We start from the raw sequence: 25872 nt of genomic DNA, 5'->3' as shown, positions 1-25872 counted from the left end.
CAGAGATGCAGAGCAAGATCCAGGAGTTGATGATGGATGGGGAAGCCTGGCATGCTGCAGTCCATGGGGTCGCAAAGAATTGGACTCGGCTGAGCAACTGAACTGGACACAAGGCCCAGTATGTGGGCAGAGATGCAGACAGGAAGGAAGATGTGGCGGGAGCATATGGAACTGTATTCTCTGACTGCTACTATTTTCCTCAGTGAAAGGGGAGGCAAACTCTTCAGAGTAAGAAAGAGAAAGAGGTAGAAGTAGGGAATCGTAGGCTAGCAGGCAACCTTAAGGACCCACTTGAGACCATGAATTTCAGGCACAATTGGTAGACATCGTTGTGTTTTCTTTTCTCCAGAATTGTATGTCTGCCTGGGTGCAGGTGGAAAGTAGGTGGAGAGCGGGGTTTAGCCAGGGTTAGGGGTTCGCCAGGCAAAAAACGGTGAGGTGAGAGAAGAGAAAGCTAGCTACCTTGAAGGGCAATCAGACGAGTAGCTATTATGATGGACCAGTATTTTTGAACGAACGAATGAATGATTTAAGTACTGGGGACAAAGGCAACATGGCTGAGCCTCACCCAAACTCTGGGAGCCCTGGGGAGGCTCAGTCAGTGGGTCAGCGTGCCCCAGCAGGCTCCAGCCTCTCCTCTGCGTGCACATTCCTGACTTCCTTGGGCCTTGCAAGGGCCGCGCTGTGGGGCGGGGCGGCAGAGGGCGCGCGAGGCTGGCGCGGGGGCCGGGCTCTCGGGTTTCAATCCAGACTCTGCCTGTTCCACCGCCCCGGGTACCACGGTCACTTAGGCCGGGCACCGGCTATCTTGATGAACTCAGCTCCCCGCAGGGCCAGAGCCGGAACGCCACCTCGGAGCAGGCACGTAGTAGCCAAGATTTAAATTCCACAAAGCAACACTGGAGCCTAACGATGGCCTAGGAGGGGCGGGGCTTCGGGGAGAGGCCGGGCCGCGGGGCACCAATGCACCAATAGCAAGTTAGGGGGCGGAGCCATAGAGCCAAGCACTGCGTCCGGACGGGGCCGTTAGAAGAAGGCAGCCAATGGGAGAGCCCGGTCGGGGCGGGGCGGCCAATGGCGCGGGCTGGTTAGATTCAAAGGTGCCTATAAAGCGTCCTGCACGCCGGTACTGGCCCGAGCCGGGTAGCGTCCGAGCGCCGCCATGGCCCTGAGATACGATGGCCTGGACGAACTGCCCGCCGCCTGCTTGTCGCCGTGTGGTCCGCCCAACCCGGCCGAACTGTACAGCGAGGAGCGGCGCTTGGCGCTCGAGGAGCTGCTGGCGGGCGGCCCAGACGCCTTCTCGGCGTTCCTGCGACGCGAGCGCCTCGGCCGCTTCTTGAACCCAGACGAGGTGCGCGCCATTCTGCGCGCGGCCGAGCGGCCCGGCGAGGGGGGCGCGGCGGCGGGGGCCGAGGACTCCTTCGGCTCGTCGCACGACTGCTCGTCCGGCACCTACTTCCCCGAGCAGTCGGACCTGGAGCCGCCGCTGCTGGAGCTCGGCTGGCCCGCCTTCTATCAGGGCGCCTACCGCGGGGCCACGCGCGTCGAGGCGCACTTCCAGCCCCGCGGCGCGGGCGCCGGCGGCCCCTATGGCTGCAAGGACGCGCTGCGCCAGCAGCTCCGCTCGGCGCGAGAGGTGAGCGGCCCGGCCCGGCCCCTCGGGTCTCCTTGGTTCCCGGTCGCACGGGACACCGTCTTCAAAAAATGGGAAACTGAGGTCTGCTAGGAGCTCGGGCCAGTTGGTCGGGGGGTCCCCAACTCTCCCCACTCTGTGTGTATCCCCTCGGATCCCCTGTCCCCTTCCCGTCCGCTCCTCGTGGCCAGGGAGAGTGGGAGGAGTCTCCATCCCCAAGAAAGCGAATTGTGCTCAAGTTCCAACTCTTAACATTTACATTCCCTGGGAGGGTGACCGGAAATCCTGTACGTTCCAGCTTTCAGTTAACCGGTTGTCAGCTTGGCTGTCAGCCGACTCAAGATCCCACTTTCAGGAGTTCCTTAAGAGATGCACGACCTAAGAAACGCATAACCTAGGGGGGAATTCCTGAAAGATTGTCCCCAGAGACAGCTGCGGGGCGTTTCGAGTCTGTCATTGCTAGTCACCCCCACGTGTATTGTTGTAGAAAGCAGATACAAACCAGAGGGGCCAAGAGCCCTGACCTTTTCCCTCCTGCCAGCCTGGAGGGGAAGTTGCACCTTCAGTGAATGGGTGGGGCAGGGAGTTTGCATTTCCACTGGCTGGAAAAAAAAAAATGCAGAAAGCCATGCATTAAGTCATCTCTCCATGGTGGATTTTGGTGCCGTTGTCTGGCTTTTAAGTGTGATAAGGTATTGGGGTGCGGGGGCAGATTTTGTCTCCCTGCCAGCCTGGATGGGACTGCACCCAGGGTCCTGGGTACAGAGGGATCAGGGAGAAAGCATGCGGCACCCGAGGTGGCAGGGGCTGGTAGGGTGTAGCAGACACCTTCCTCCAGAGCCATGATCAACTACCAACTTGCTTGCTGACTGGCAGTGCCCAGCTTCCTGGCTGTTTGCCTGTGCCAGAGAAAATGCAGGTAAAGCTCCAGGTCGTGGTAAGACTTGGTAGGGCTTATAGCTGAGTGTGTCTGACTGTGATTATGGTATCTGTACATCCAACTGGTTGAAGTAGACAGTCTGGGGACAAGTCCTGACTTACTAGTGTTCCTGATGCCCAGTGCCCTTTCCCTGTTGGTGGGGATGCAGTGGGTAGAGGATCCAGTAGGCTAGTGCCTTGCCATTGTGGGAGGATGTATGGGCGCCACCTAGGCTGTTATCAGCCCTGGCGGTGCATTGAGTATGCTGAGGGTCGTTTTGATGCTACAGACACTTGTGAGTTCAGTGGGAAGACTGGAAAGATGGAAAAACGCACCTTTTTAGAATAGGTTGCATTCTCAATGATCACCTCTAGGGGGAGAACTTGGGCACTTGGAACTGGGAAAAGTACTGAATGGTTCTCCATGAGAGAGAGGAATATGCCCTAGCCTCTTGCTTACATTTGGGCTTCCTTGGTAGCTCAGACGGTGAGGCGTCCGCCTGCAATGTTGGAGACCTGGGTTCAGTCCTTGGGTTGGGAAGACCTCCTGGAGAAGGAAATGGCAACCCACTCCAGTACTCTTGCCTGGAAAATCCCATGGACGGAAGAGCCTCGTAGGCTACGGTCTGTGGGGTCGCAAAGAGTTGGACACGACCGAGCGGCTTCACTTTCACTTTTTTCACTTGCTTACATCCCGTTTTCAGTAGTACTGAAGGGGCACTAGAGCTAAGACCAGTCCATCAACTCAGTGCTGGCCTTAGAAGGGGCTCAGGCCTGATGCTCAGACTCCTTTGTCTTGTAGGCGTTCTGTAATGCCTTCCTGGGTAGAACCTCCTGCCTTGTTCTCTGCCCTGTATCTTCAAGATTCTGTATTTGGAACCTGGACAGGTTTAACTGAGAAAGGTGGTACGGTATCTTTTAATCTGATAAGTGTTTTCAATGTTTTTTCCATATGCCAGATTGCTTGCTTATTCAGTGTATATCAGACACTGTGCCCCAGGGGCTGGGGCCACAGGTGAAGGACATGACCCTTGCCTGCACTTGAGAGTTGATAGTCAGCTGGTAGGAAGCAGTGAGGAGGTTGCTACAGGCTGAAGAAAGAAAGCTTTAAGAGGGATGGTGACCTTGGAGCTGGGTCCAAGTGGAGGAGTGGGGCTTGTCAGAACAGAGCATAGGGACCGGCCCAGAATGGTGAAAAACGCCTGGCATTTTTTTTGAGGCCGCCACATTCCTCACAGCTGGAGCACAGAATATGTGTAGGTTAATGGTAGCAGAGAAGGCTAAATGGGGAGACTGGGACCAGAATGTTGAGGGCTTTGCACACTACTGGAAGGACCAGTGGGGAGCCATGGAAGGTTTAAAGGGAGGAGAGGGGCGTGATCAGATTGGTGTCTTTGAGATTCTGGTGGGAGCCTGCAGGAGGATGGGTTAGAGAGGGCTGAGACTGGTGTCAGCTGGTTGTAAGGAGGGGTTGTAGGGATCTGTATGTGAGAAGAGGGTCTGTGCTAAGGTACTGCTGGGGGTTGGGCAGGGGAGGAGTTTTGGGTAGAACTGACAGGACTTGGTCATTTGATGGACCAGAAGAGTGGTGAGGGAGGCGGGCAGGAGAGGAGGCAAAGGCAAGGAGAAGGTATGGGAAGAGTTGAGATTTTTTTAGCTTGGGGCAGTGATGCTACCAAATTAGAATATGGAGAATGAGGCTGAGGGTAGGGATGGGGAAATGAGTTGGATCAGAGACACCCTAAACTTGAGGTCTCAGAGACCATCTCTTTTCTTCAAAACAAAACAGAGAAGCATTGCTTTCTCCGCCAGGCACTGTTCAAGTAACTCCAAGGTAGGTGTGATTATGATCTGCATTTTGCAGGTGATGAAACTGAGGCATAGAGAAGTTCCCTTGCCCTGAGGACATGTAGCCAGGGAATGACAGAGCCAGGACTCAAACCAAGGCGTAGCATCTCTTAAGCACCGTCAGCCACCATGCTCTGCCTTGTGCCATGTAGAGATACTGTCACTGTCCCCAGGTGGAGAGCCATTTATGGAGGGAACAAGAGTTAGAGAGCTAATCCGGTGGCTGGTCCATTGTGCTGCTCCGGGTAGAAGTGTGTGTTGTGTTCGCAGGAGTGGCCGGGTCACTCCGACCACATTCTTTGAAGTTCAGGATCTGTGCTGGCGAGGACTGTGACGATGCAGGTCTCAAGCTGTTTCAGGATAAGATGAGAGGCCGTTCCGCGTCTGTGTTCAGACAGTGAGAGCACTTGACAGTGTGACTGAGTGCTTTGAGTGGGTCAGTGTCTATGCTAAGCCCTTCCTCTGGATTTTCTCATTTAACCCTCCTCCCAGCTGCAGGAGGAGACCACAACTAAGACGAGGCCAGGCACAGAGAGGTGGCGTGGCTTGCCCTCTAAGCTCATGTGTGACAGAGCTGGGCGTGAGCCCAAGTCAGCCTGGCCCCCAAGCCCGGGCTCTCGACCACTCACCGCCGCACAGGGCCCCCCTGCCGTGAGGGAGTGTTGGTTCTTTGGTAGCTTTCAATAGTCTGGGCTAATTTTTAAGGGTTTCTCAAGATGTGGACTTTTAATTTCCACATTGCATATCAAAGAAACAGGAAAATGACGACAGCAGTTCCAGATCTGCCCTTAGCAGGAGGGAGACTAGAGCGGTCAGGGTTCCAGCAGGAGAAGCCAGGCTCAGATGGTGAATGGCGGTGTCTGATCCTGGCTTTGCGGCCTTACCGGATAGTTCTGGAATGGGTTTCATCCTCACCCAGGACTCAAGCTGCAATTTGAGCTGTTTAGGCTTGCAGGATGTCTGGCACCGGATAGTGCACACCACATATTGTGGAGACTGCTCACCTGCAGCCTTGATCATTGAGTCTGACTGACTTTCCACTCAGCACGGACTTGTCCCAGGGTAGCTGGGTCCGAGGCTGTGAACCTGCCAGTCCCGCTCTTGGGAAAAGTTTCTGTGCACCTTTCAAAGTGTTTGTCTGTTGTGTTGAGTGAGGTCCAGCATCTTAAAAACACAGCGATTTATGTACAGCGTGGCATCTGAGTACAGCTGACCTAGGGCTCAGTTGTAGGAAGTACTGTTTTGTACTTTTTTTCTTTTGCTTTGAACTGTTTGAGACCTGATGTTTGCTTTTAAAAGAATTCTGCACAGAATTTCCCCTGAAATACATACTCTAGAATTTACCCCTGTACTGCTCTATTTGTTGATGAGTCATTCATTTCTTTGTCTCTGTTACCATGTGAATCAATGCTGGCCTGGGCTCTGGGCCCCATGGATCGGGTGGGAGTGGAGACATTGCCTGGAGGTGCTGTGTGCCCTTACATGGCGATGTGCTGTTGCTGTGGCTCTTGGAATATTCCAAGTGTTCGGATGGGAGCTCCCAGGCAAAGCTCACCCTTCTAGGTGGTCCTGCATTCCCCAGAGTCATCGTTCTTACCAGCCACCCATTTCCTATGTGCTTTTGTTCCAGAGGGAGATTTCTGCTATGACCTCACCCTTGGGCATCCTTTTGATAACCTGAGCATTAGAAGAAGCTGTCATTGTGTTGACAGAGTCCCGCCTCCTAGGAGGAGTAGCAGCTGAGGAATCTGTCGGAGGCCCCCCATGTGCACGTGGCTGTATCTAAATTAAGGCCCTCCTGATCTTAGGCAACCCTCCCCAGAGTTGCAGTAGAACCTGTGCAGTGTAATCAGTTCCTGTGCCGATGCCTGTCTCAACCAGGGCAGGCTTTCTCAACCTCGCCACTATTGACATTTTGGACAGGATAGCTCTTTGTCCCGAAGGATTGTCCTGTGCATTATAGGGTGCTGAGTAGCATCCCTGGCCTCTACCCAGTGGATGCCAGAAGCACTGGCCCCCACCGAAAAACAGTCCTTACATTCAGAAATGTTTCCCCAGGGAGGGGGTCAGGGGAAGAACAAGTTGCTGCTTTGATGGTTAGTTTATGTAGGAGGTGATAAAAATTTTTGTAAACAGACAGTGGTGATGGTTGACAATATTGTGAATGTAATTAAGGCCCCTGAATTATGCACTTAGAAATTATTAAGATGGCAAATCTGTATGTTATTTATTTTCCTACAGTTAAAAAAATCTCCAGACATTGCCAGATGTCTTCTGGGGGGCAAAGTTGTCCCCGGTTGAGAACCACTGGCCTGGGAAGTCTCACTCATGTGTCATTTTAAGACCTAACCCACCAGACTTAAGTGTGACTGCATTTTATTCCTTCCTTTTAATTTTATGCTTTAGCCTAAGGATTTCAGAACTCTTTCACCATTTCATCTTTCTTCTTTTTCATTTGTGGTAAAATACATGTAATGAAACTTAATCACTTTTTTAAAGTGTACTGATCAGTGGCATTACAGACATTCTCCATCACCACTGTAGCCATCACTACCATCCAGGTTCAGAACTTCTTCATCTCCGCAACTGGAACCTCTGCTCCCATTGAACAGTGACTCCCTGTTCCCTCCGCCTCCCAGCCCCTGGCCACCACCATGCTATTTTCTGTCTGCCATTTCATTTCTTGGTTCCTTTTACCTGGCATCTGTCAGGCAGTTGAGAGAAGCTGCAGAATTATTCTCTGGTTCCTTTATGCATAAAAAATAAGTTCTCTCAGGAAGAGAAGTAGTAGGTATATTGGCTTTTTATAAGTCCTAATGCAAATGATAGAACCTCTGGAGGGGAATTTGGCAATATTCAGCAACATTTCAGTTGTATTGACCTATGGACCTAGCTATTCCATGTCTGTATATCTGTCCCAAAGACAGATCTGATACTTAAATAGGTAATTTTGTAATAATAAACAGCCCAAGAAACTTAGAGAAAACAATAGGCATAAATTCAGGTTTCCCTGTGGACACAACAATCTTTTTTGTCTTTCAAGTTGATATCAAGATTGTTATTTAAAGATACACTGGTGAAAAATATGAATAGGCCTGTGCAGTTAGCTGTTTGTTCCAGCACCGAGTGTAACAGCAAAAGGCTGGAAGGTCTCAAACATCCTTCAGTGGTGGATTGGTGAGCGAACGAACCCTTCTGCACAGTGGAGTGCCTGGCAACTGAAAAGGGATGGGGACTAGCTATTTCCTGTGATGAAGTGGCTAGAACCAACCTGACCAATGCAGCAGCCTTTGGCCACCTGTGGCTATTTACATTTATGTGACTTAAAAGGAAATACAATAAAGAAAACTCAGTTCCTCTATTAATCATATTTCAAGTGTTTAATTGCCGCTGGTGGCCAGTGGCTCCCATGTTGGACCGAGCAGATACAGAACGTCTGTGTCATCTCATAAGGTTCTGTTGTATGCACTGGCCTAGAGCAGTGCGTATCATATGCTGCCTTTTATCTACAGGGGGATTAGAACATATATATGTATACACATACACACATGCATACTTCTTTAGTAACATAAGTGAGGATGTGTACACATATATGCTTATTTATATTTTTTTAAATGGGAGAATACAAAAAAAACTAGTTGAAGTTATTATGTTAGTGGGGAGGGCAGAAAGGAAGGGACAAGAATGGAAGCCAGATGTCTCTGGATGTAGCGTGTTTTGTCAGTTGGACTTGGGAGCCAGGCAGATGTTCTGCATAATTAAAAAATAAAACTAACTCACAATGATAAGACCCTTCTCCCACAAAACACCTCTTGATGCCTTTCCCTCCCTTTAAAAAAGCCCAGGGACTTCCCTAGTGGTCTAGTGGTTAAGACTCTATGCTTCCAATGCAGGGAGCATGTGTTCCATCCCTGATTGGGGAACTAAGATCCCACATGTTGCACAGCATGGCCAAAAAATTTAAAATAATAGTAAATTTAAAGAGAAAAAAGAAAAAGCCCAGTCCACCTGTGTACTTTATGCTGGAACAGTGCAGAGGAAATGCCAAAGTATGTGCCTGGCCCCTCACTCATGGGGCCAGTGAAAAACTGGTTTTCTCACCCCAGCCTTCCCAGAGAGGCGCCAGGCCACTCTCTGCAGACAGAGGCTCCACTAGTACTTAAATCTGGTACTTAAACTGCTAATTTTATGAAGCAGCGCATGAAACTTAGAGAAAGCAACAGGCACAAACAAATTAAGGTTTTGCTCTGGACACTGACGTTGTTTTTGGTCTTCAAACTCTGAAGCTGGTATCAAGATTGTTATTTAAAGGTTTTAAAAGAAGTCTCCAGGAGGTCATTTCTGTTCTATTAAAATCTGTAATTTTTGGGGAGAAAATACAGGTCTTTTACTTTTTTTTTTTTAATTTTAGCAAGTTCTCCAGAAGAGACAGGAGCCTTGAGACCTTGAAGGAAGTTGACTTGGGTGTCGTGTGCTCAGCGTGAGGAATTCAGCAGACAGGCTCTTGTTGACCACCAGACAGGCTGATGCTTCTTTGCACATGTGCAGACCTCTGATAGAATTCCAAACATCTCCAACACGTGTCTTTGCTTTATGATTGTGGGTGGGAAGGGAAAGAAACTGAGATGCAGTGAGAAGCGGTGAGTGACATGGACCTCTTGCTCCAGGCAGAGGAAGAACTGGAATGAGAACAGGAATGACCCACCCTGTGTGGCCCCATGAAGCTCTCAGAGCCCCACCCCGCCCATGGTCGGTGCATGAATCAGACAGCAGAGCTCAGAGGGGCTGTGTTTGAGGATGCTGAGCTTAAGTAGAATGACTTACCCAGGAATGGTGGCAAAATTAGAACTAAGACTGTACCAGCTGCCATGTGAAGGCTTTCTGCGTACCAGAAACTGTCGGGTGTTCTCTCTTGACCAAACCCACTGCAAACACTACAGGTGGGTAGCGTTATTTGCATGTAGTAGAAGCCAACACAGCGGAAGTTAACTTGCCAGAGGGTACATGATGCTTGGAAGTGGAGGAGCCTGCATCTGTGTCCAGGTCTAACCCTGCAGCCTCATCAGATGTGCCTCCCAAGGTTTCCTGATTTAGTTCACTCAGAGTTAGCAAACCCGCCCGCAGAAAGAAGTGCCTGCTGCTGTCCTGAGATTGACATTGAAGTCACTCAGTCGTGTCCGACTCCTTGCGACCCCATGGACTGTAGCCTACCAGGCTCCTACATCCATGGAATTTTCCAGGCAAGAGTACTGGAGTGGGTTGCCATTTCCTTCTCCAGGAGATCTTCCTGACCCAGGGATCAAACCCAGGTCTCCCGCATTGTAGGCAGACGCTTTACCGTCTGAGCCACCAGGGAAGTCAGGCATTCCAAGTCTTGTGTCCTTGGTGATCATCCTCCCTGGTGGACTCAATCTTATATACTTTCTGGAATACTCTACTTGATCCTTTCAGGATCTATTCCAAGCTCTCAGTCATCTGAAGATTGAAATTACATTTGTTTGGGATAATGTTTAACACTTTTTAACAGGTAGCTCTGGGGGCACCCAGATGGGGCTGAAATTCCTTCTCCTGCGTTTGACTAAGTGTATCACCTTGAACAAGTCACAGAACCTCTGTGTACTTTACTTTTCTTTTCAGTAAATTGGAGATAACAATTAATGGGGTTTTCAGATCTCAAGATGCTTCTTTAGAGCTTTTGGCAAACGGAAAAGATTCCAGTTGTACGTGGAAAGTAATATAAATGAGGGGGTCTGTGCAGGATATTCCAGGGACTGCTACCTGTAACCATGTGGATCACCAGGTCCCATGGTATAAATCATTGGGGGATAGCTGGAGTGACTGAAGGAGGTAACTTGAGGTTGTGTCATCTGTGATGATGACATGGGACTTGATGCAGGAGTGGCTGCTCTAGCTGTGGCTGCAGAAAAGCAGGAACATCATGAGGACCAGGCAGCAGACCAGCCATCCAGGCTCCGACTGCTGGGTGTTTCCTCTTGAGGGATCATGTTAGGACCGACAGGCACAGATGGGCTTTGAGCCTGAAAGACATTCACGAACCACTGCTTGCAGAGATTTCCAGCCCTTAGAGAACAGACAGACTCTTTGCAGCATGAGCTGTTACAGGGCCATGCCCACCTGCCCATGGGGTCTCTCCTTGTCCATCCTGTGGTATGACTCAGGAAGTGGGAGTGATGACCACTTTCAAGTCCAAGTGTATCTTCTAGGGCATGAACATCAGCACCTCTGAGATGTGGCCAGCCCTGGAGAACAGGTACTCAGCTGGCTAGTGAATGAGCCCAGGTCATAGCTCAGTTCAGTGAAGAGGCTGTCCTTTTAGACTTGAGAAGCCCCAGGTCTAGTTCAACTACGCAGGGCTTGGTTGCATGGGGGTGGCGTGGGGCTAAGGGCAGAGATTGGTGGGGGTAGGGTGGGGGTCTGTCTTGAAGGAGGCAGGCCTTACTGTGACTGCTTCCAGAAGTCTTTTAAGGGCCCTGCTCTAGAAAGAGGAGGGGATGTTGGCTAATGGGGGAATCAAAAGGAGAAACACTTTCATCCGCCCTCTAACTACTCCATGGGTGTGAGAGGCCAGTTCAAATCCAATTATTTTCAACACACAGGAAAGGTTGAGGCCTCAAAACCAAACAATGAAACAAATAGCAAATTAGATACTTACTCACCATGTAACAATGGTGGTGTTTGTGCAGTTGTTTTGTTAGCGTGATGAATGAAAATTCAGTTTGGCAGGTGCCTAGTATACTGCGGGCCACTTCTGGGGCCCTGCCCAGCAGCCCCCAGCCCCCTGCAGCCTGGTCGGCTGGGCTGGCCTCCTTGGCTCTGTGCTGGTGCCAGCTCACCTCCGGTCTCTCTTGAGGACGGGCACTGACCCCGGGTTTGTTTTTCTCTCACTTTTTATGAGCTCGACTCTCTTCTCACACGTGTGCATTCAGAACGCCCTTCTGAGATTTTATGCTACCTCGTGATCAGTTTTGAAACCTCCCTCTCGGGTTGGTTTCTTCTTCTGTTTCCTGCTGTGTGGACCTGAGTTCACATCTGACTCCTCTGTGACCCTCATGGTTTCCCACCTGGCCCCCCATCGAAAACTCTGTTGCTGATTTTTGTTCATTTAGTCTTTTTTTTGGCTGTGCTATGCTACCCACTCCAGTATTCTGACCTGGAGAATTCCATGGTCTGCATAGTCCACGGGGTTGCAAAGAGTTGGATACGACTGAGTGACTTTCACATGCAGCATGCAGGATCTTAGTTCCCCAGCCAGGGCTCGAACTTCGTGGAGCATGCAGTCTTAACCACTGGACGGCCAGGGAAGTCCCTCTTCCAGTCTTTGGGTGCTGTGCGCTCAGTCGCTCAGTCATGTCCGACTCTTTGTGACTGCATGGACTGTAGCCTGCCAGACTCCTCTGTCCCTGGGATTTCCCAGGCAGGAATACTGGAGTGAGTTGCCATTTCATTCTCCAGGGGATCTTCCTGACCCAGGGGTTGAACCCATGTCTCCTGCAAGGGGTGGATTCTTTACTACTGAACCACCTGGGAAGCCCATTTTGGTCTTTAGTCCTCTTAAACATTTGTTGAACCTAAAAAGCAATACAGTAGGCACTTAGGTACGTGTTGGGTTGGAGGAGGGGGCCACATCTTCAGCCTACACCGCCATCAGCATCTTCTGTCCTGTTGGCTCCATCACTGCCCTCGTCACTCTTTTTAAACCTCCTCCTCTCCGTGACCTGAGTGACCCTGATGCCGTGCTTGGCGTCCAAGACCTTGCATGCTCCTGCACGCTCTCCTGTCTCTCAGTCACGTGCTGTCGCTCCCTCTCCTGCATACTCTGCATTCCAGCCGGACTGGGACAATACCCCGTCATTTCCTGCCTTTTCCTCTGTCATAAAGTGGCTTCCTGCTGGGTGCCTCCCCACCCCTTCACTTCTCCCCTGACTAAATTGTCCTTACTTGTGGTTCGGCTCCAATGCCGTCTCCTCCAGGAATCCTCCTCGGCTCTCCTCTGGGGGCCTGTTGTTGGGTCTGCTCCTGCAAGGGAGATGCTTTACTGTCTCACTCTCCGCGAAGTGTTCCCCTGATTTCATTGCCTCTTACCGTGTGTGTACCACTTTCCTTGTCTGCATCCCTGGTCCTCGCTTTGTGGGTAAGTCAGGTGTGTGTCGAATTCTTTATAACCATTCTCCTACCTGGCACAGGCTTCGGCTCACAGTAGACTATGAAAGAAGTGCTGGCAGAATACTCGAGCACTGATTTCACGCTTGAGCTAAGCCCTTTGCAGGCTTTGTCTCCTTTGATCCTCGCGACAGCCCTCTGACGTAGGTGCCAGATGCTGTTATCCCCGTCTGCTGGAGGAGACTGACTGAGGCCCAGCGAGATTAAGCAGTTTGCCCTGGGTCACACAGCTGGTAAATCACAGAGCTGGGGTCTGCTCCTAGGCCTTTCTGCCTTTCAGCCTTTCAACTGCTGAATTACATGGGATAGATACATCTCCAAATAGGATGTATAAAAACACATTCGAGAATATAAATTTCTGGAGATGCCACCAATTTAGAAAGAATGCTTGTTTTCTAAGTCACTGTCTCCAGTGGGTTTTAGCCTTACCCTTTGCCAAAAATAGCTCACACCTGGGATTTTGGCAACATTGGAGAAAGGGAGCCAGAGGGAGAAATACTCCTTCCCAAATTCCCTCACAGCAGTGACTTCCCGGGAGCTGGTGTTTCAAGGTCCCTCCTCCTGGTAAACAAGACTGTGCGATGTTAGAGAAGGACAGCGAAATCGTCCCTTTGTCTCTGTATTTCTTTGACATGCAGATACTGAGTTGGCCAAAAAGTTCGTTCGAGCTTCCTGTAAGGTGTCATTGGACCCTTAAGTATTGTCCTGAGCTCTCTGGGACCAGAGGGATGAATCAGTCCTAGTCAAGGGTCTCTGTCCCCACAGAAGAGGTGAGACCTGTAAGTAAATCTGGAGTTAACGTGATGGGAAGAGTCTTGAGTTTTTACTGGTGAGGTTTTCCAGCCCGCAAAAGAGCTCCAAACCTTGGGCTTTGGGAGTGGTTTCTTAGGCTGACGGCCCCTCCCCACCCTGGCCCCCAACCCTGGCTCTGACCCGAAGCAGGGGCTTGTACGAGACCTGAATGTTTTGATGCCTCCATGGCCCTGCCAGCAGTTAGCTGACAACCACGCTTTGAACCTGCAGAGGATGGGATGAGAGGCTTTGCCACTGGAGTGGCCTCTCTTGAGCAGGAAATCTGGGAGCTGGTAGGTAATTCTCTGCCCTGAACTATTTGGATGGCTCAGACTCAGGACTGGTCATGTAAATCAGCGAGCAGATACCAGAGGGATCTCTTTTACAGAGCACTCTATGTAACCTAGTCATTTAATGCTCACTAGGAACCGATTTTGCAGCTAAGAAATAAGATTTTTCGAAGCAGCTATAATCTGCCTGAGGCCACGTGGCAGTGCCTAACTAGTCTGTGCTGAGTGACATTGATCAGCACAAAGGGAAATTGATTAGGAGGCGAAATGGAGCCCAGTGCTTGGAAAGAGGGAAAGGACTGGTCCAAGCTCCAGGGCAGCATCTTTAGGACATATTTCCGTGTTCTTGTGGGCTTGTGCTGTGGACAGATATAAGAGAATTGCAGAGACCACCTTTTACAAAGGAGAGGCTGGCACTCTGGAAGCCATTTGGTTAGATCCTGACTGGTGGAGGGAGTAGACATAAAGAACATGTGATGTGCCGAGGCAGAAAGTGGGAAGATCAGCCTGCCCGGTTTGATCAGTTTCAAGCCTTGAGTGAGTGGTAGATGGGGTGGTCCTTTCTAGATTATAATAGAAAATCATATTACGATCCAAAATCAGACAATAAAGTCAGGCTTGGAGACAGGTACACCCAGAAGGGGGCCTCCAAGAGACTTAAGGTTTTACATCCATGTATTATCAGTTCAGTTCAGTTCAGTCGCTCAGTCGTGTCGGACTCTTTGCGACCCCATGAATTACAGCGCGCCAGACCTCCCTGTCCATCACCAACTCCCCAGAGTTCACTCAAACTCATGTCCATTGAGTCGGTGATGCCATCCAGCCATCTCATTCTCTGTCATCCCCTTCTCCTCCCGCCCCCAATCCCTCCCAGCATCAGAGTCTTTTCCAATGAGTCAACCCTTTGCATGAGGTGGCCAAAGTATTGGAGTTTCAGCTTTAGCATCAGTCCTTCCAATGAACACCCAGGATTGATCTCCTTTAGAATGGACTGGTTGGATCTCCTTGCAGTCCAAGGGACTCGCAAGAGTCTTCTCCAACACCACAGTTCAAAAGCATCAATTCTTTAGTGCTTAGCTTTCTTCACAGTCCAACTCTCACATCCATATGTGACCACTGGAAAAACCATAGCCTTGACTAGACGGACCTTTGTTGGCAAAGTAATGTCTCTGCTTTTTAATATGCTGTCTAGGTTGGTCATAACTTTCCTCCCAAGAAGTAAGCGTCTTTTAATTTCCTGGCTGCAATCAGCATCCGCAGTGATTTTGGAGACCAAAAAAATAATGTCTGACACTGTTTCCATTGTTTCCCCATCTATTTCCCATGAAGTGATGGGACCAGATGCCATGATCTTTGTTTTCTGAATGTTGAGCTTTAAGCCAACTTTCTCACTCTCCTCTTTCACTTTCCTCAAGAGGCTTTTTAGTTCCTCTTCACTTTCTGCCATAAGGGTGGTGTCATCTGCATATCTGAGATTATTGATATTTCTCCCGGCAATCTTGATTCCAGCTTGTGCTTCTTCCAGCCCAGTGTTCTTCAAGATGTACTCCTGGGCCTCCAAGAGACTTAAGGTTTTACATCCATGTATTATAGACATAGCCAAAAAGCCACATGTCTAAGATAACAGTGTGTTAGGTGCAGAACCTGGATAACTTGCCGGTTTGAGCTGTAAGACAAGGGTTTTAGTAAAGGAAGATAATTGAATGGAACAGGTTCATAGGATGTCAAGGTGGTGGTTAAATTTATAGTTTTGAGAAATTTGTGTGTAGAGGAGAGGGGCTGGAAGGCAGTTGGGAGGGTTAGCTGGATCAGGTTCAGATTTGTAGGATACAGTGGCCTGAGCGTCTTTGGAAATGGACAAGAGTTCATGGAAAGGGGAAAGCCGATACTGCAGAAGGAGGAGGAAGGAGGGATAGGGTAGGGTGGGATCCTTTGACAGCTCTGAGATGGGGTTCAGAGTCCTGAACAGCCAGCTGTAAGGTGGTGGTCTTGTGGGTTGGCCACTGACTCTTCTCCCTGCCCCACACCCTAGGTGATTGCAGTGGTGATGGATGTTTTCACGGACATCGACATCTTCCGAGACCTGCAGGAAATCTCTCGGAAACAGGGAGTTGCGGTCTACATCCTACTGGACCAGGCTCTGCTCTCTCAGTTTTTGGATATGTGCATGGATCTGAAAGTTCATCCGGAAGAAGAAAAGGTTTGTGTTACAATTTTTCTAGGTTCACCACAATCAGCAAGTAATGACTGTCAGTGAGCTACAGGGTAGTTGGTGGTGGTCTCCCCATTGGAAGCAGGGAGGGGCTGGAGGCCGTGAGCAAAGTCTTCTGCCTGAAGTCTCGCTGGAAAGAATGGACAGAGTCAGGTTCAGACCTTGGCCTCTCCTGGCAAGAGGCTGCCTTGGAAGCTGCTCCCCTCTTTTTTTAAGTGTAAAAATGTATTATACGATGATCAGAGAGGATGTTTTTTAATCTATAAAGAAAAATGGCTAGTATTTTCAAAGGAAAACCCCAGAATAAGGAGGTTCCCAGAAATGTAAAATGAGATGGAAATCCTGGAAAGAACTAGACTGGTTTCTTTCACACAAAGTGCCGTTCTGTCCATCACAGTAAATAGCATTTCTCTTAACGGGAAGGAGAAGCTGCTGCTTTTGACCGCAGCACTGGTAGGCTCCAATTTTAATAGTGATGATCACCGTTTACGGAGTTCTGCTCTGTCTTTGGTGCTGTTCTAGGCTGTTGACAGTGTTATGCCACTCACTTCTCACAGCCGCCCCATCAGGTGAGTGCTGCTATACCTATTTTCAGATTGGGAAGTGGTGACACCAACAGCTCAGGGTCTACAGCTAAAAAACAGTGGGGTGGAGTTTCTCCATCTCTGCTTGCCTCCAGCCGTGTTGTTTTTTTTTTGACAGCAGTGGGTCCTTGCTGTTGCGTGTGGGCTTTCTCTAGTTTCAACTGCACAGGCTCAGTCGTTGTGTCATGCAGGCTTAGCTGCCTGCAGCATGTGGGATCTTCTTGGACCAAGGATCGAACCTGTGTCCCCTGGATTGGCAGGCAGATTTCTAACCACTGGACCACCAGGGAAGTCTCAGCCCCAGTGTTCTTAATCCCTGTCACATGCTGCCTCTTATTTCTTGTTATTTTGAAAGTAGACTTTTTATATCCTTTGTCCTGAGCATGAAAGAATTTGAGCCAAGTATTTAAGTGTAAGGTTATATGACTTCACTAACTTGTGTTCGACAGTCAGTTTAAAAACGCGTCAGGTGAACCTAAGGGAAATGCAAGTCAGGCCTAGAAAGCGCATCGTCATCTAACCAGACGCTCAGTCTGCCATTGAGCCCGGCGAAGAAATTGAAGGTGTCGATGTTTAATTTCAAAGTGCTCATGCTGTAATTGAGACTGTGTGTGAGCAGCAGGAAGATCACAGAATAGCCTGGCCATGACTTTGATTGAGTGATTGGCTCTGATTCATCCACTCGTCAAAAATTCTAGGTGTATTTGCCAACTCAGTTGCCTGCTATTGGTTGCTGCCTTTGAGGGGCTCTGCATCCTCTAGGAAGGGTCATAAGGAGGCCTGTCCCTTTGGACATGTCCTAACTTATTCCTCGGGAAGCACCACCTTCCCCTGGTGCCTTCACTCACCAGTGCCAGCCTGTGCTGGTGAGTTTGCCCCTCACCTCTTGGGGGTGACTTCTTCTGCCTGGTCTGCAGGAACCTGGTCACACCTTAGTGTGCAGGCACTCAAGAGGGCTTTGATTGTAAAGTAGCTATACCCCAGTATAAAATAAAAAGTTTTTAAAAATAAAAAATAAATAAAAAGTGCTTTGGGCTTCCCTGGTAGTCCAGTGGTTAAGAATCTGCCTGCCAACGCAGGGGACATGGGTTTGCTCCCTGGTCTGGGAATTCCACATGCCTTGGGGCAGCTAAGGCCGTGTACCATAACTACTGAGTCTGACTCAAGCCCACGCTCTGCAACGAGAAGCCACCGCAATGAGAAACCCACGCGCTGCAAGTAAAGAGTAACCCCCACTCACTGCAACCAGAGAAAGCCTCACAATATCAAAGACCCAGCACAGCCATAAATAAACAATTTTTTTTTTTTGATTAATACGAAAAAGACAATTTAACTGGGTTTTTATTTTTTAAGAGAAATTTAAAACATTAGACTCTTCTGGGTTATATAAAAAGAATAGAGAATATTAAAAATTCAATAAATAGAACAATTAAAATATATATGCACTTTCCTATTTTCATTCTCTATTGTCCATCCGTTCCGTTCCGTCGCTCAGTCGTGTCCGACTCTTTGCGACCCTGTGGACTGTAGCCTACCAGGCTTCTCCGTCCATGGGATTCTCCAGGCAAGAATACTGGAGTGGGTTACCGTTTCCTTCTCCAGGAATAAACAATTTTTTAAAAGTGCTTTGAATACAATCACAGAGGCCTATATAGTATTCAGATAAATGCCAAAGGGAAGGTTGCACAAAATCACCCTGAAGTCTGCCCACAGTGATGTTCTTCTTGCTTGTATTATATACAGATGCTTTGAAGCTCTGCTCAGGAATTACCCAGGAATCCCTCCCCCGCCAGCTCCATGTGCACCTCTGTGGAAGTTTCTAGTATTTTGGGTTTTTTTTAATTTTTATTTTAAAATAATTTGATTTACAAAGGTGTTAGAAAAACAATACAAGGCATCCCTGAATACTCTGTGCCCAGATTCTCTGTTAACATCTTGACAAACCTCAGAACAAATTTCAAAATCACGAAATAAACTTGATATAGTCCTATTACCTATTTTACAGACATCATGAATTGCGTGCTTCCATGAATGCCTGTTTTCTTACCTCGGATGCAATCTGGGACCGTATCCGGCATTTAGTTGCCGTTTCTCCTAGCTTCCTCCCATCTGGAACTGTTCGTGTTAGTCTTGATGCTTTTGAAGAATATTAGCCAGTTTTCTATGGAATTTGTCTGATGTTTCCTCATGGTTAAATTCATATTCGCATTTTGGTAAGAATAGCACAGAAACAATGTTGTGTTACGCCATAGTTTGTCTTCATTATGAAATAATGATAGGAAGATTGTATTAGTACATACAGGTTTCCATGTATCCTTCACCTAGTTTCCCCCAAGTTATACCTTATGTAACTTACATCAGAACCTGGAAATTGACATGGGGACCACGTGGGTCTGTTGTTCTGTGCCATTTTATCATGTGTACACATGTGCCACCACCGCTGTCAGGACAGAGCTCTCCCTCGCGCTGCATCCTCGGGGTCACATTCACGCTCCCCTGGTTCCCTCCCCTGCATCTTTCATCCCTGGCAACCACTGATTTGTCCCCCATCCCTGTCATTTTGTCATTTAGAGAATGTTACGTAGATGAATTTCACAGTATGTGACCTTTATACAAAACATTTATTTTTAATTGGAGGGTAATTGCTTTATAGTGTTGTGCTGCTGCTGCTGCTAAGTCACTTCAGTTGTGTCCGACTCTGTGTGACCCCATAGACGGCAGCCCATCAGGCTCCAGGCAGGAACACTGGAGTGGGTTGCCATTTCCTTCTCCAATGTGTGAAAGTGAAAAGTGGAAGTGAAGTTGCTCAGTCGTGTCTGACTTGTAGCGACCCCATGGACTGCAGCCTACCAGGCTCCTCTGTCCATGCGATTTTCTAGGCAAGAGTACTGGAGTGGCTTGCCATTGCCTTTTCTGAGTGTTGTGCTGGTGTCTGCCATACATCAACATGAATCAGCCTCAGGTAATATGTCCCGTCCTTCTTGTTTGTGATCTTTTGAGATTGGCTTTTTTCATGCCCTTGAGATATGTCCAAATTGTGTGTATCAACAGTTTGTTCCTTTTATTGCTGAACAGTATCATATAGTATGGTTAAACCACAGTTTAACTATTCACTCACTGATGGATATTAGGGTAGTTTCCAGTTTTTTACAATTATGAATAAAGTTGATATGAATATTTGTGTACAGGTTTTTGTGGAGATGTAGGTTTTCACTTCTTTAGATGGTGCTATGTCTTGCTATAGTAATTTAATCATTAATTTTCTGTCTCCTGGTCCTCGAAGGTAAGGAGCACGCCTTATATCTATTGTCGCAAGACTTGGCACATAGTAGGGGCTTTCCATTGTTTGTGGAGTGAATGAGAGAATCAAACAAAAATCTTAGATGTTTACTTTTAGTGTGTAAGATTTCTAAAGATACAGAGCTACTGCTCTGCTCCAAAGAATGCAGATTGGCTTAGTATTTTGCATACCATTGTATATACATTTATGTGTGTCATTCTGCAAGGATAATTATACAGTGTATGGCCCCAATGCATCACCAGAGTACCTTTTTGGTAAATGCGTACTTGTAGGAGAAGTAACATTGCTGATTATGCCGCATAATAAGAGTGTTTCTGCCTCAGGAGCCCTGTATTTAGAGAAGGCTTGTCCTCTCTTCCCATTCTCCTTACCCATTATGGTGTGGGGATAAGTGTGGATGGGCTGTTATTTATTAGCAGTGCCATTATACAAGAGGAGAACTGTCAGCTTAGCTTCTTTGAGTCTTTGTTAAAATGTTATTTATTACTAGCATATTTTCTTTGATGATCTTATCCCCCACATTTTGTTTCAAAGTCATTGTTTGAATTCTGTTGTTTAGTGTCTCCAAAAAGTGAATCTTCTTTTAGAGCACATGTCCGCGTGAACTGAAGGTCTCAAAAATAAATATGCATGCATAAAAAGCATGCAAGAAGATGAACTTATGTGAAGTAGCACTGCCTAAGTCCTGAGACTCACCCGGCTCCTGTACTGTGGGCATCGTCACCCAGCAGCGTAACCTCTCATCTGCCAGTTCGTTTATCTGTTCAGAATCGTAAACTAAGGCTTCTTCTATCACATGCTCACTGGATCATTCTTTTTCTCCCACTCCCCTACCAACAGCTGATGACTGTCCGGACGATTACAGGAAATATTTACTACGCCAGGTCAGGAACTAAAATTGTTGGGAAGGTTCATGAAAAGTTCACACTGATTGATGGCATTCGTGTGGCTACAGGCTCCTACAGGTGAGTTTCTGACCCATCCATGGTTATTAATCTATACTTTTAAGAGGACATGTGCTCTATGAAGGTGAAAGCTGCTTTTCCCTCTCGATGTGAGCCTTTATGGGCAAGCATAGCTCTGTGTGTGCATCTGTGGGTGTGAATAGGTTAATCAAAGCCTCTTCTTGGAGTGGGTTGGGCCGCGGTCCCCTCCACTGCCTTGTGGTTCACAAACCTAAAGTGCAGAGGTTGAAACTTATCTGGAGACCTGACAGTGAGGGAGTCCTTGATTCAAGGCTTAGCCAGGCTTGCAGTGGACGAACTGGGGATTAATAGTGACTAGAATAGGGGGGCTTCCCTGGTGGCTCAGCATGAAGTATCTGCCTGCAGTGCGGGAGACGTGGGTTCCATCCCTGGGTCAGGAAGGTCCCGTGGAGAAGGAAATGGCTTCCACTCCAGTGTTCTTGCCTGGGAAAATCCCACGGAGAGAAGAGCCTGGTGGGCTACAGTCCAAGGGGTCGCAAAGAGTCAGACACAACTAAGTGACTAAACAACAGCAGCAGCAGCAGCAACAAGAGTGACTGCGTCAGTCTCAAATCCTGTTTCTCCAGGCCTTCGACCCACCTTGTCCCTGCCCACTTGAATGAAGGGTGATTGTAGGCATTGGGCTCAGGATGGAGAGCACAGTCGAAGCTGCCTGCTTTAATCCTTCAGCTTGATTCAAGCCTTACGATTTTGTGCTTTAGTCTAGAAAGTAGATCCATGCTTTTGGCTCTACCTTTGAAGTCTCCTGTTGGCATGGCATCTTAGGGTAGAAAGCAGGGAATTTGAATGGAGGGCGCAGATAAGGAGTGGTAAATGATAATCTTCAGAGGTTAAGATATACCATTTTTATAGACGTGGCTCTCTGATGGTGGTGTGTTTTGCCATCTCTGTTAGGCTGTCTGATGGTATATGTGAGCTGAGGTGTGTCTCTATAGTTTAAAGAAGAAAAACTGTATTTGAAGAAGCAGGCAGCCCTGAGTGATAACTGGGTGTCAGCCCTGGGTAAAGGTGGATGTTTAGAGGCTTGTGTGGGAGGAGGCAGGCAGATCAAGAAACTCTTGGTGTCTTTCTTTTCAAACAGTACCATTATTTCTCAGAACAATTAGAACTTCTCCTCAAGACTTCCTTTTATAAGTTTGGCGATAGTAGGAGGAAACTAAGATTTTTACCCACAGTAGGATTAATCTATATTAACCAGATTTTCCAATTGATATCTGAGTATTCTGAATCTGAAATATAAAAATTGTTGCTGAAACTTGGCTTTTGTTCACCAGTGCCAACTAGAAACACAAAGACAGAGCTGTAGGTGAAGTAGAAGAGTAGCTTTCATCGCTTTGCTGGGCAGAGGGCCCCAGCGGGCTCTTGCTCTCAAGATTCTGTGACCCACCCTGGAGGGGCTGGTGAGGGATTTTATTGTGTTCAAGGAGCAGGGTGTAATCAGCTTGTGGACAGTTTTCGGATTGGTTGGCATCAAGGGGAAGTTTCAAGCTTTATCAGCCTTCTGGTTTCAACCAGTCTGGGATCTATGTTCTTGTAGTCAGCAGTTTTCATATGGAGGGTTTCTGCTTCCTGTGGAAACAGTTTGGGATGTGTGTCAGGCCTTTATCTTTTTCAGGGAACTAGGAGTTCCATGATTCTGCTGTGTGGCAGATTTATAGTCTAAATTGTTACCAGTTCCCCAGCCCAACAGCTCTTTGTTTCTACATCTTCACATTTCCCAATCATTAACTCTTGAGTTGGCATTTTACTTCAAAAGACAAGGACACAGTGGCTTCTACAACTACCTCCTAAAAATGAAATATGCGTCCATTGAGGATGAGAATAGGATGTTTCATTTGCTGAGGACATTGTTTTAATCCTGGTGTTGGATAAGGGTCTTGTCATGATCTTACTGGCTTTCAAAAGGATCTTCTCCAGCTCTGAAGGCAGTTGTCACATGGTGAATTTGCTTTAACCTGGGTTCTTGGTTGCAAGAGACAGAGTTGCTACTATGTTTTATGATTTCTTATGTAAACACCCTACTGCTGATACAAATTTTTCTGACTCAGTGGGGTGATTTTCGGTGGTACAGAAAGCTGGCTCAAACTACTTTATGCAAAATGGAATTTACTGTCTCACCTAACTTGAAAGTATAGAAAGGTACTGTTGGTTTTCAGCTCATCTTGACCTAGGGATCATGCATTTGTCAGAGCACTGTCTCCTATTTCTGCTTTTCTCTAGTTGATTTTTTTTTTTTCCGGCTGCATTGGGACTTCAATGCCACGCATGGATTTTCCCTAACTGTGCTGAGTGGGGGCAGCTCTTCATTGCAGTGCGTGGGCTTCTCACTGCGGTGGCTTCTCTTGATGGGGAGAAGGGATTCACCTGCCCCATAGCACATGGGATCTTCCTGGACCAGGGACTGAACCCATGTCCCCTGCATTGGCAGGCAGATTCTTAATCACTGGACCACCAGGGAAGTCCTCTCATGGATCTTTATTCTCAGTCAGGTTTTCTATCTACAGACAGGGGTCCAGGCTCCCTTCCTGTGAACTTCAGTAGCTATTTATAAAAGTGAGAGACTTCCTCTCTCTCTCTGATGGTATCAGGCCTTGCAAAATTGCTTGGCTCTCACTGGCTTACCACCCACCCTGCATAGATTCCCTCATCTAAGGGGTAGGATACTCTGGCCAGCCTGGGTCACCTGCCCAGCCCTGCTGTACCTGGAGAGGGTGCCTCCAGGTAGCTGGCTGGGCTGGGGTGGGCGGGGTCCTGGATCGCCAGGGGTGCGCGGCCACTAATCAGCTCTACACTTGGGTTGAGCAACAGTGTCATCATTAGAATGACAGGCCTGCCTCCCTCTGTGGAAACAGCGTGGGGGAGGTGGTGAGGAGCACTGCCCCTGTGGTTCTTTAGGTCTGGGGCCCAGTCTAGGCTCTACCATGAGCTTCCCACGGGACATCGCTAGGCACGTTCCTCACTCCTCAAAGGAGGGCACTGCCTTCAGCATCTTAGGAGCCCTTTCTAGTTTTTAGCAACTCTGAGGCTGAGGATTTTATGTTTGTTTTTTTTTGAGGATTTTATGTTTTAGCTTGTTGGTTGAATACTGGTCTTTTTACTTTTTAATCTTTTTGGCTGAGCCCTCTAGCACGTGGGATCTCAGTTCCCTGACCAAACATCCAACATGTGCCCCCTGCGATGGGAGGTTGAGTCTCAACTGCTGGACTGCCAGGGAAGTCCCTTTTTGACTTCAATAGTAACATATTCCTGGGTTCTACCCTGTGTTAAGGGTAGTTGGAATTCACACTGCATGGCAGGTGTGCTGTCACCTGAATTGTGATTGTTATGTCACAGGATGTCTGGGCTTTATAATCAGGTTGACAGTAAGTAAATGAAGCTCAATCATCCTTATCAGCTTCTGTTTGTTTTTAATCCTGCAGTTTTACATGGACGGATGGCAAACTAAACAGCAGCAACTTAGTGATTCTGTCTGGCCAAGTGGTTGAACACTTTGACCTGGAGTTCCGAATTCTCTATGCACAGTCAAAGCCCATCAGCTCCAAGCTTCTGTCCAGCTTCCGGATCAGTGGCAGGTTTGACCATCTCGTTGACCAGAAACCGCTGTCCAAGGAGCTCACGCTGGGCAACCTGCTGCGGCTGCGGCTGGCCAGGCTCTCGAGCACTCCCCGGAAGGCTGAGCTGGGTGGCGAGGAGGGCCGGGCAGAGGCTGGGTGCGGGGCCTCCAAGGCCTCCACCATCAGCGAGGAGGACTACTTCAGCAGCCACAGGGACAGGCTGGAGGGCAGGAGGGCGACTGATGCCACTACTCAGACGGAGCCAGGAGAGGAGATGCCCGCTGTGAGCACGAGTGATGTGGGGACACAAGCCAGCGCGGCCACGGCATGCGCCGGCACCCAGACCACAGTGGCCACCAGGGTGGTGAGCTCCCAAACCGTGGTCCCCACCACGTCAGCCACCACCCAGACTGACGTGGATGCGGGTGTTCTCGCCTCTCCGGGAAGCCAGTCTAAGGAAGGGTCACCAGTATCAAAAATGTCTGTGTCGCGCTCCCCCAGTTTGAGGTCCTCCTCCTCCTCTCTGTCCTCCCAAGGCTCCGTGGCCAGCTCCATCGGCTCCCAGACGTCCTTCAGATCCACTGACTTTGCCACGCCTGGACACCCCAAGTACTGGAGCACCCCCCACTTCGATCTGTGCTTCAGAGACTCATTCAGAAACTTGAATAAAGAACGACAGTTTCACTTTGCTGGGATCAGGTCCCGGCTCAACCACATGCTGGCCATGCTTTCAAGAAAAACATTCCTTACCGAAAACTACCTTGGTTTTAATTCCGGAAGTTTTGCCAGATCATCCGCTAACTTGCTGGCGGTTAGAGAAATCACGCTTTATCCATCCTATCAGTGACGGCTCCACGCAATCAGAGCTCCTGGCCTCAAACAGGCTTGCAGTAGATGTCATTGGAGCGTCCCGCTTTCCAGAATGTCTCCCGTCCTCACTGCCTTTTCTTCACTCTGGTTTTCTATGAACTGCACAGTATTTTATGAGCTTTATCTTTATTTTATCATGTATAAACCTAGTCTTGGTTTTACGGTTTAAACACTATGGGTACAGTTTCTTTGCACAATTTTAATGTGGATAGCGCTCTTCAAGAGAATGTTTCAGGGCTCTCAGGTAATTCAGGTAAGAGATAAAATATGTGTTGCATGTTTAGATTTATGTGCTCTATTGTTTTAGAGGGTTGAATTGCTAGTTTTCACGACCAAAATCTTGTTCAGGAAAAAAACTCAAAACTCTGTTTCTTAGGTGTGTCCCTTCTTGAGGATATCTGTGTAGCATTAAATAGATGTAAACAAATTTTGTTTGGTGGTTGCTCGTGTCTTTTTTTTTTCTTCTCTGGCACTTTTCTGTTTAGGAACGTGTTTTAAGTAAACGCACCTCATAGCTATTTATGCATTTTTTTTTTTTAATAGTCTTGGGTGGAAGAGTAGATGACCGAAATTATAAAAGAAAATATTTAAGTTAGATAATATCAAAAAAGTGTCAGGGTCACACCTTTCCTATAAATATTGATGTCACTAGCTCTACAGTTTGAATGAGAAAACTTGCCAGCAATCTCAGGTCTCTTCA

At 48.2% G+C, this 25872-nt stretch overlaps 1 protein-coding gene across 1 annotated transcript; it reads left to right on the top strand.

Moving 5' to 3' along the window:
• Positions 1-1144: 1144 nt before the first annotated feature.
• Positions 1145-25589, top strand: SACK1D (scaffolding CK1 anchoring protein D). Its single transcript, XM_055437334.2, has 4 exons — positions 1145-1639; positions 15698-15865; positions 20603-20727; positions 24168-25589. The coding sequence occupies exons 1-4, from the start codon at positions 1163-1165 to the stop codon at positions 25147-25149; spliced, it is 1752 nt and encodes a 583-aa protein (XP_055293309.2). The 5' UTR covers positions 1145-1162; the 3' UTR covers positions 25150-25589.
• Positions 25590-25872: the final 283 nt, after the last annotated feature.

Source organism: Moschus berezovskii, chromosome 15 (genome assembly GCF_049115385.1).
Source record: "Moschus berezovskii isolate FMDL1 chromosome 15, NW_MosBer_1.0, whole genome shotgun sequence".
Lineage (NCBI taxonomy): Eukaryota > Metazoa > Chordata > Mammalia > Artiodactyla > Moschidae > Moschus > Moschus berezovskii.
Note: the sequence above shows the minus strand (reverse complement) of the source record. Positions and strands in the feature narration are given on the sequence as shown.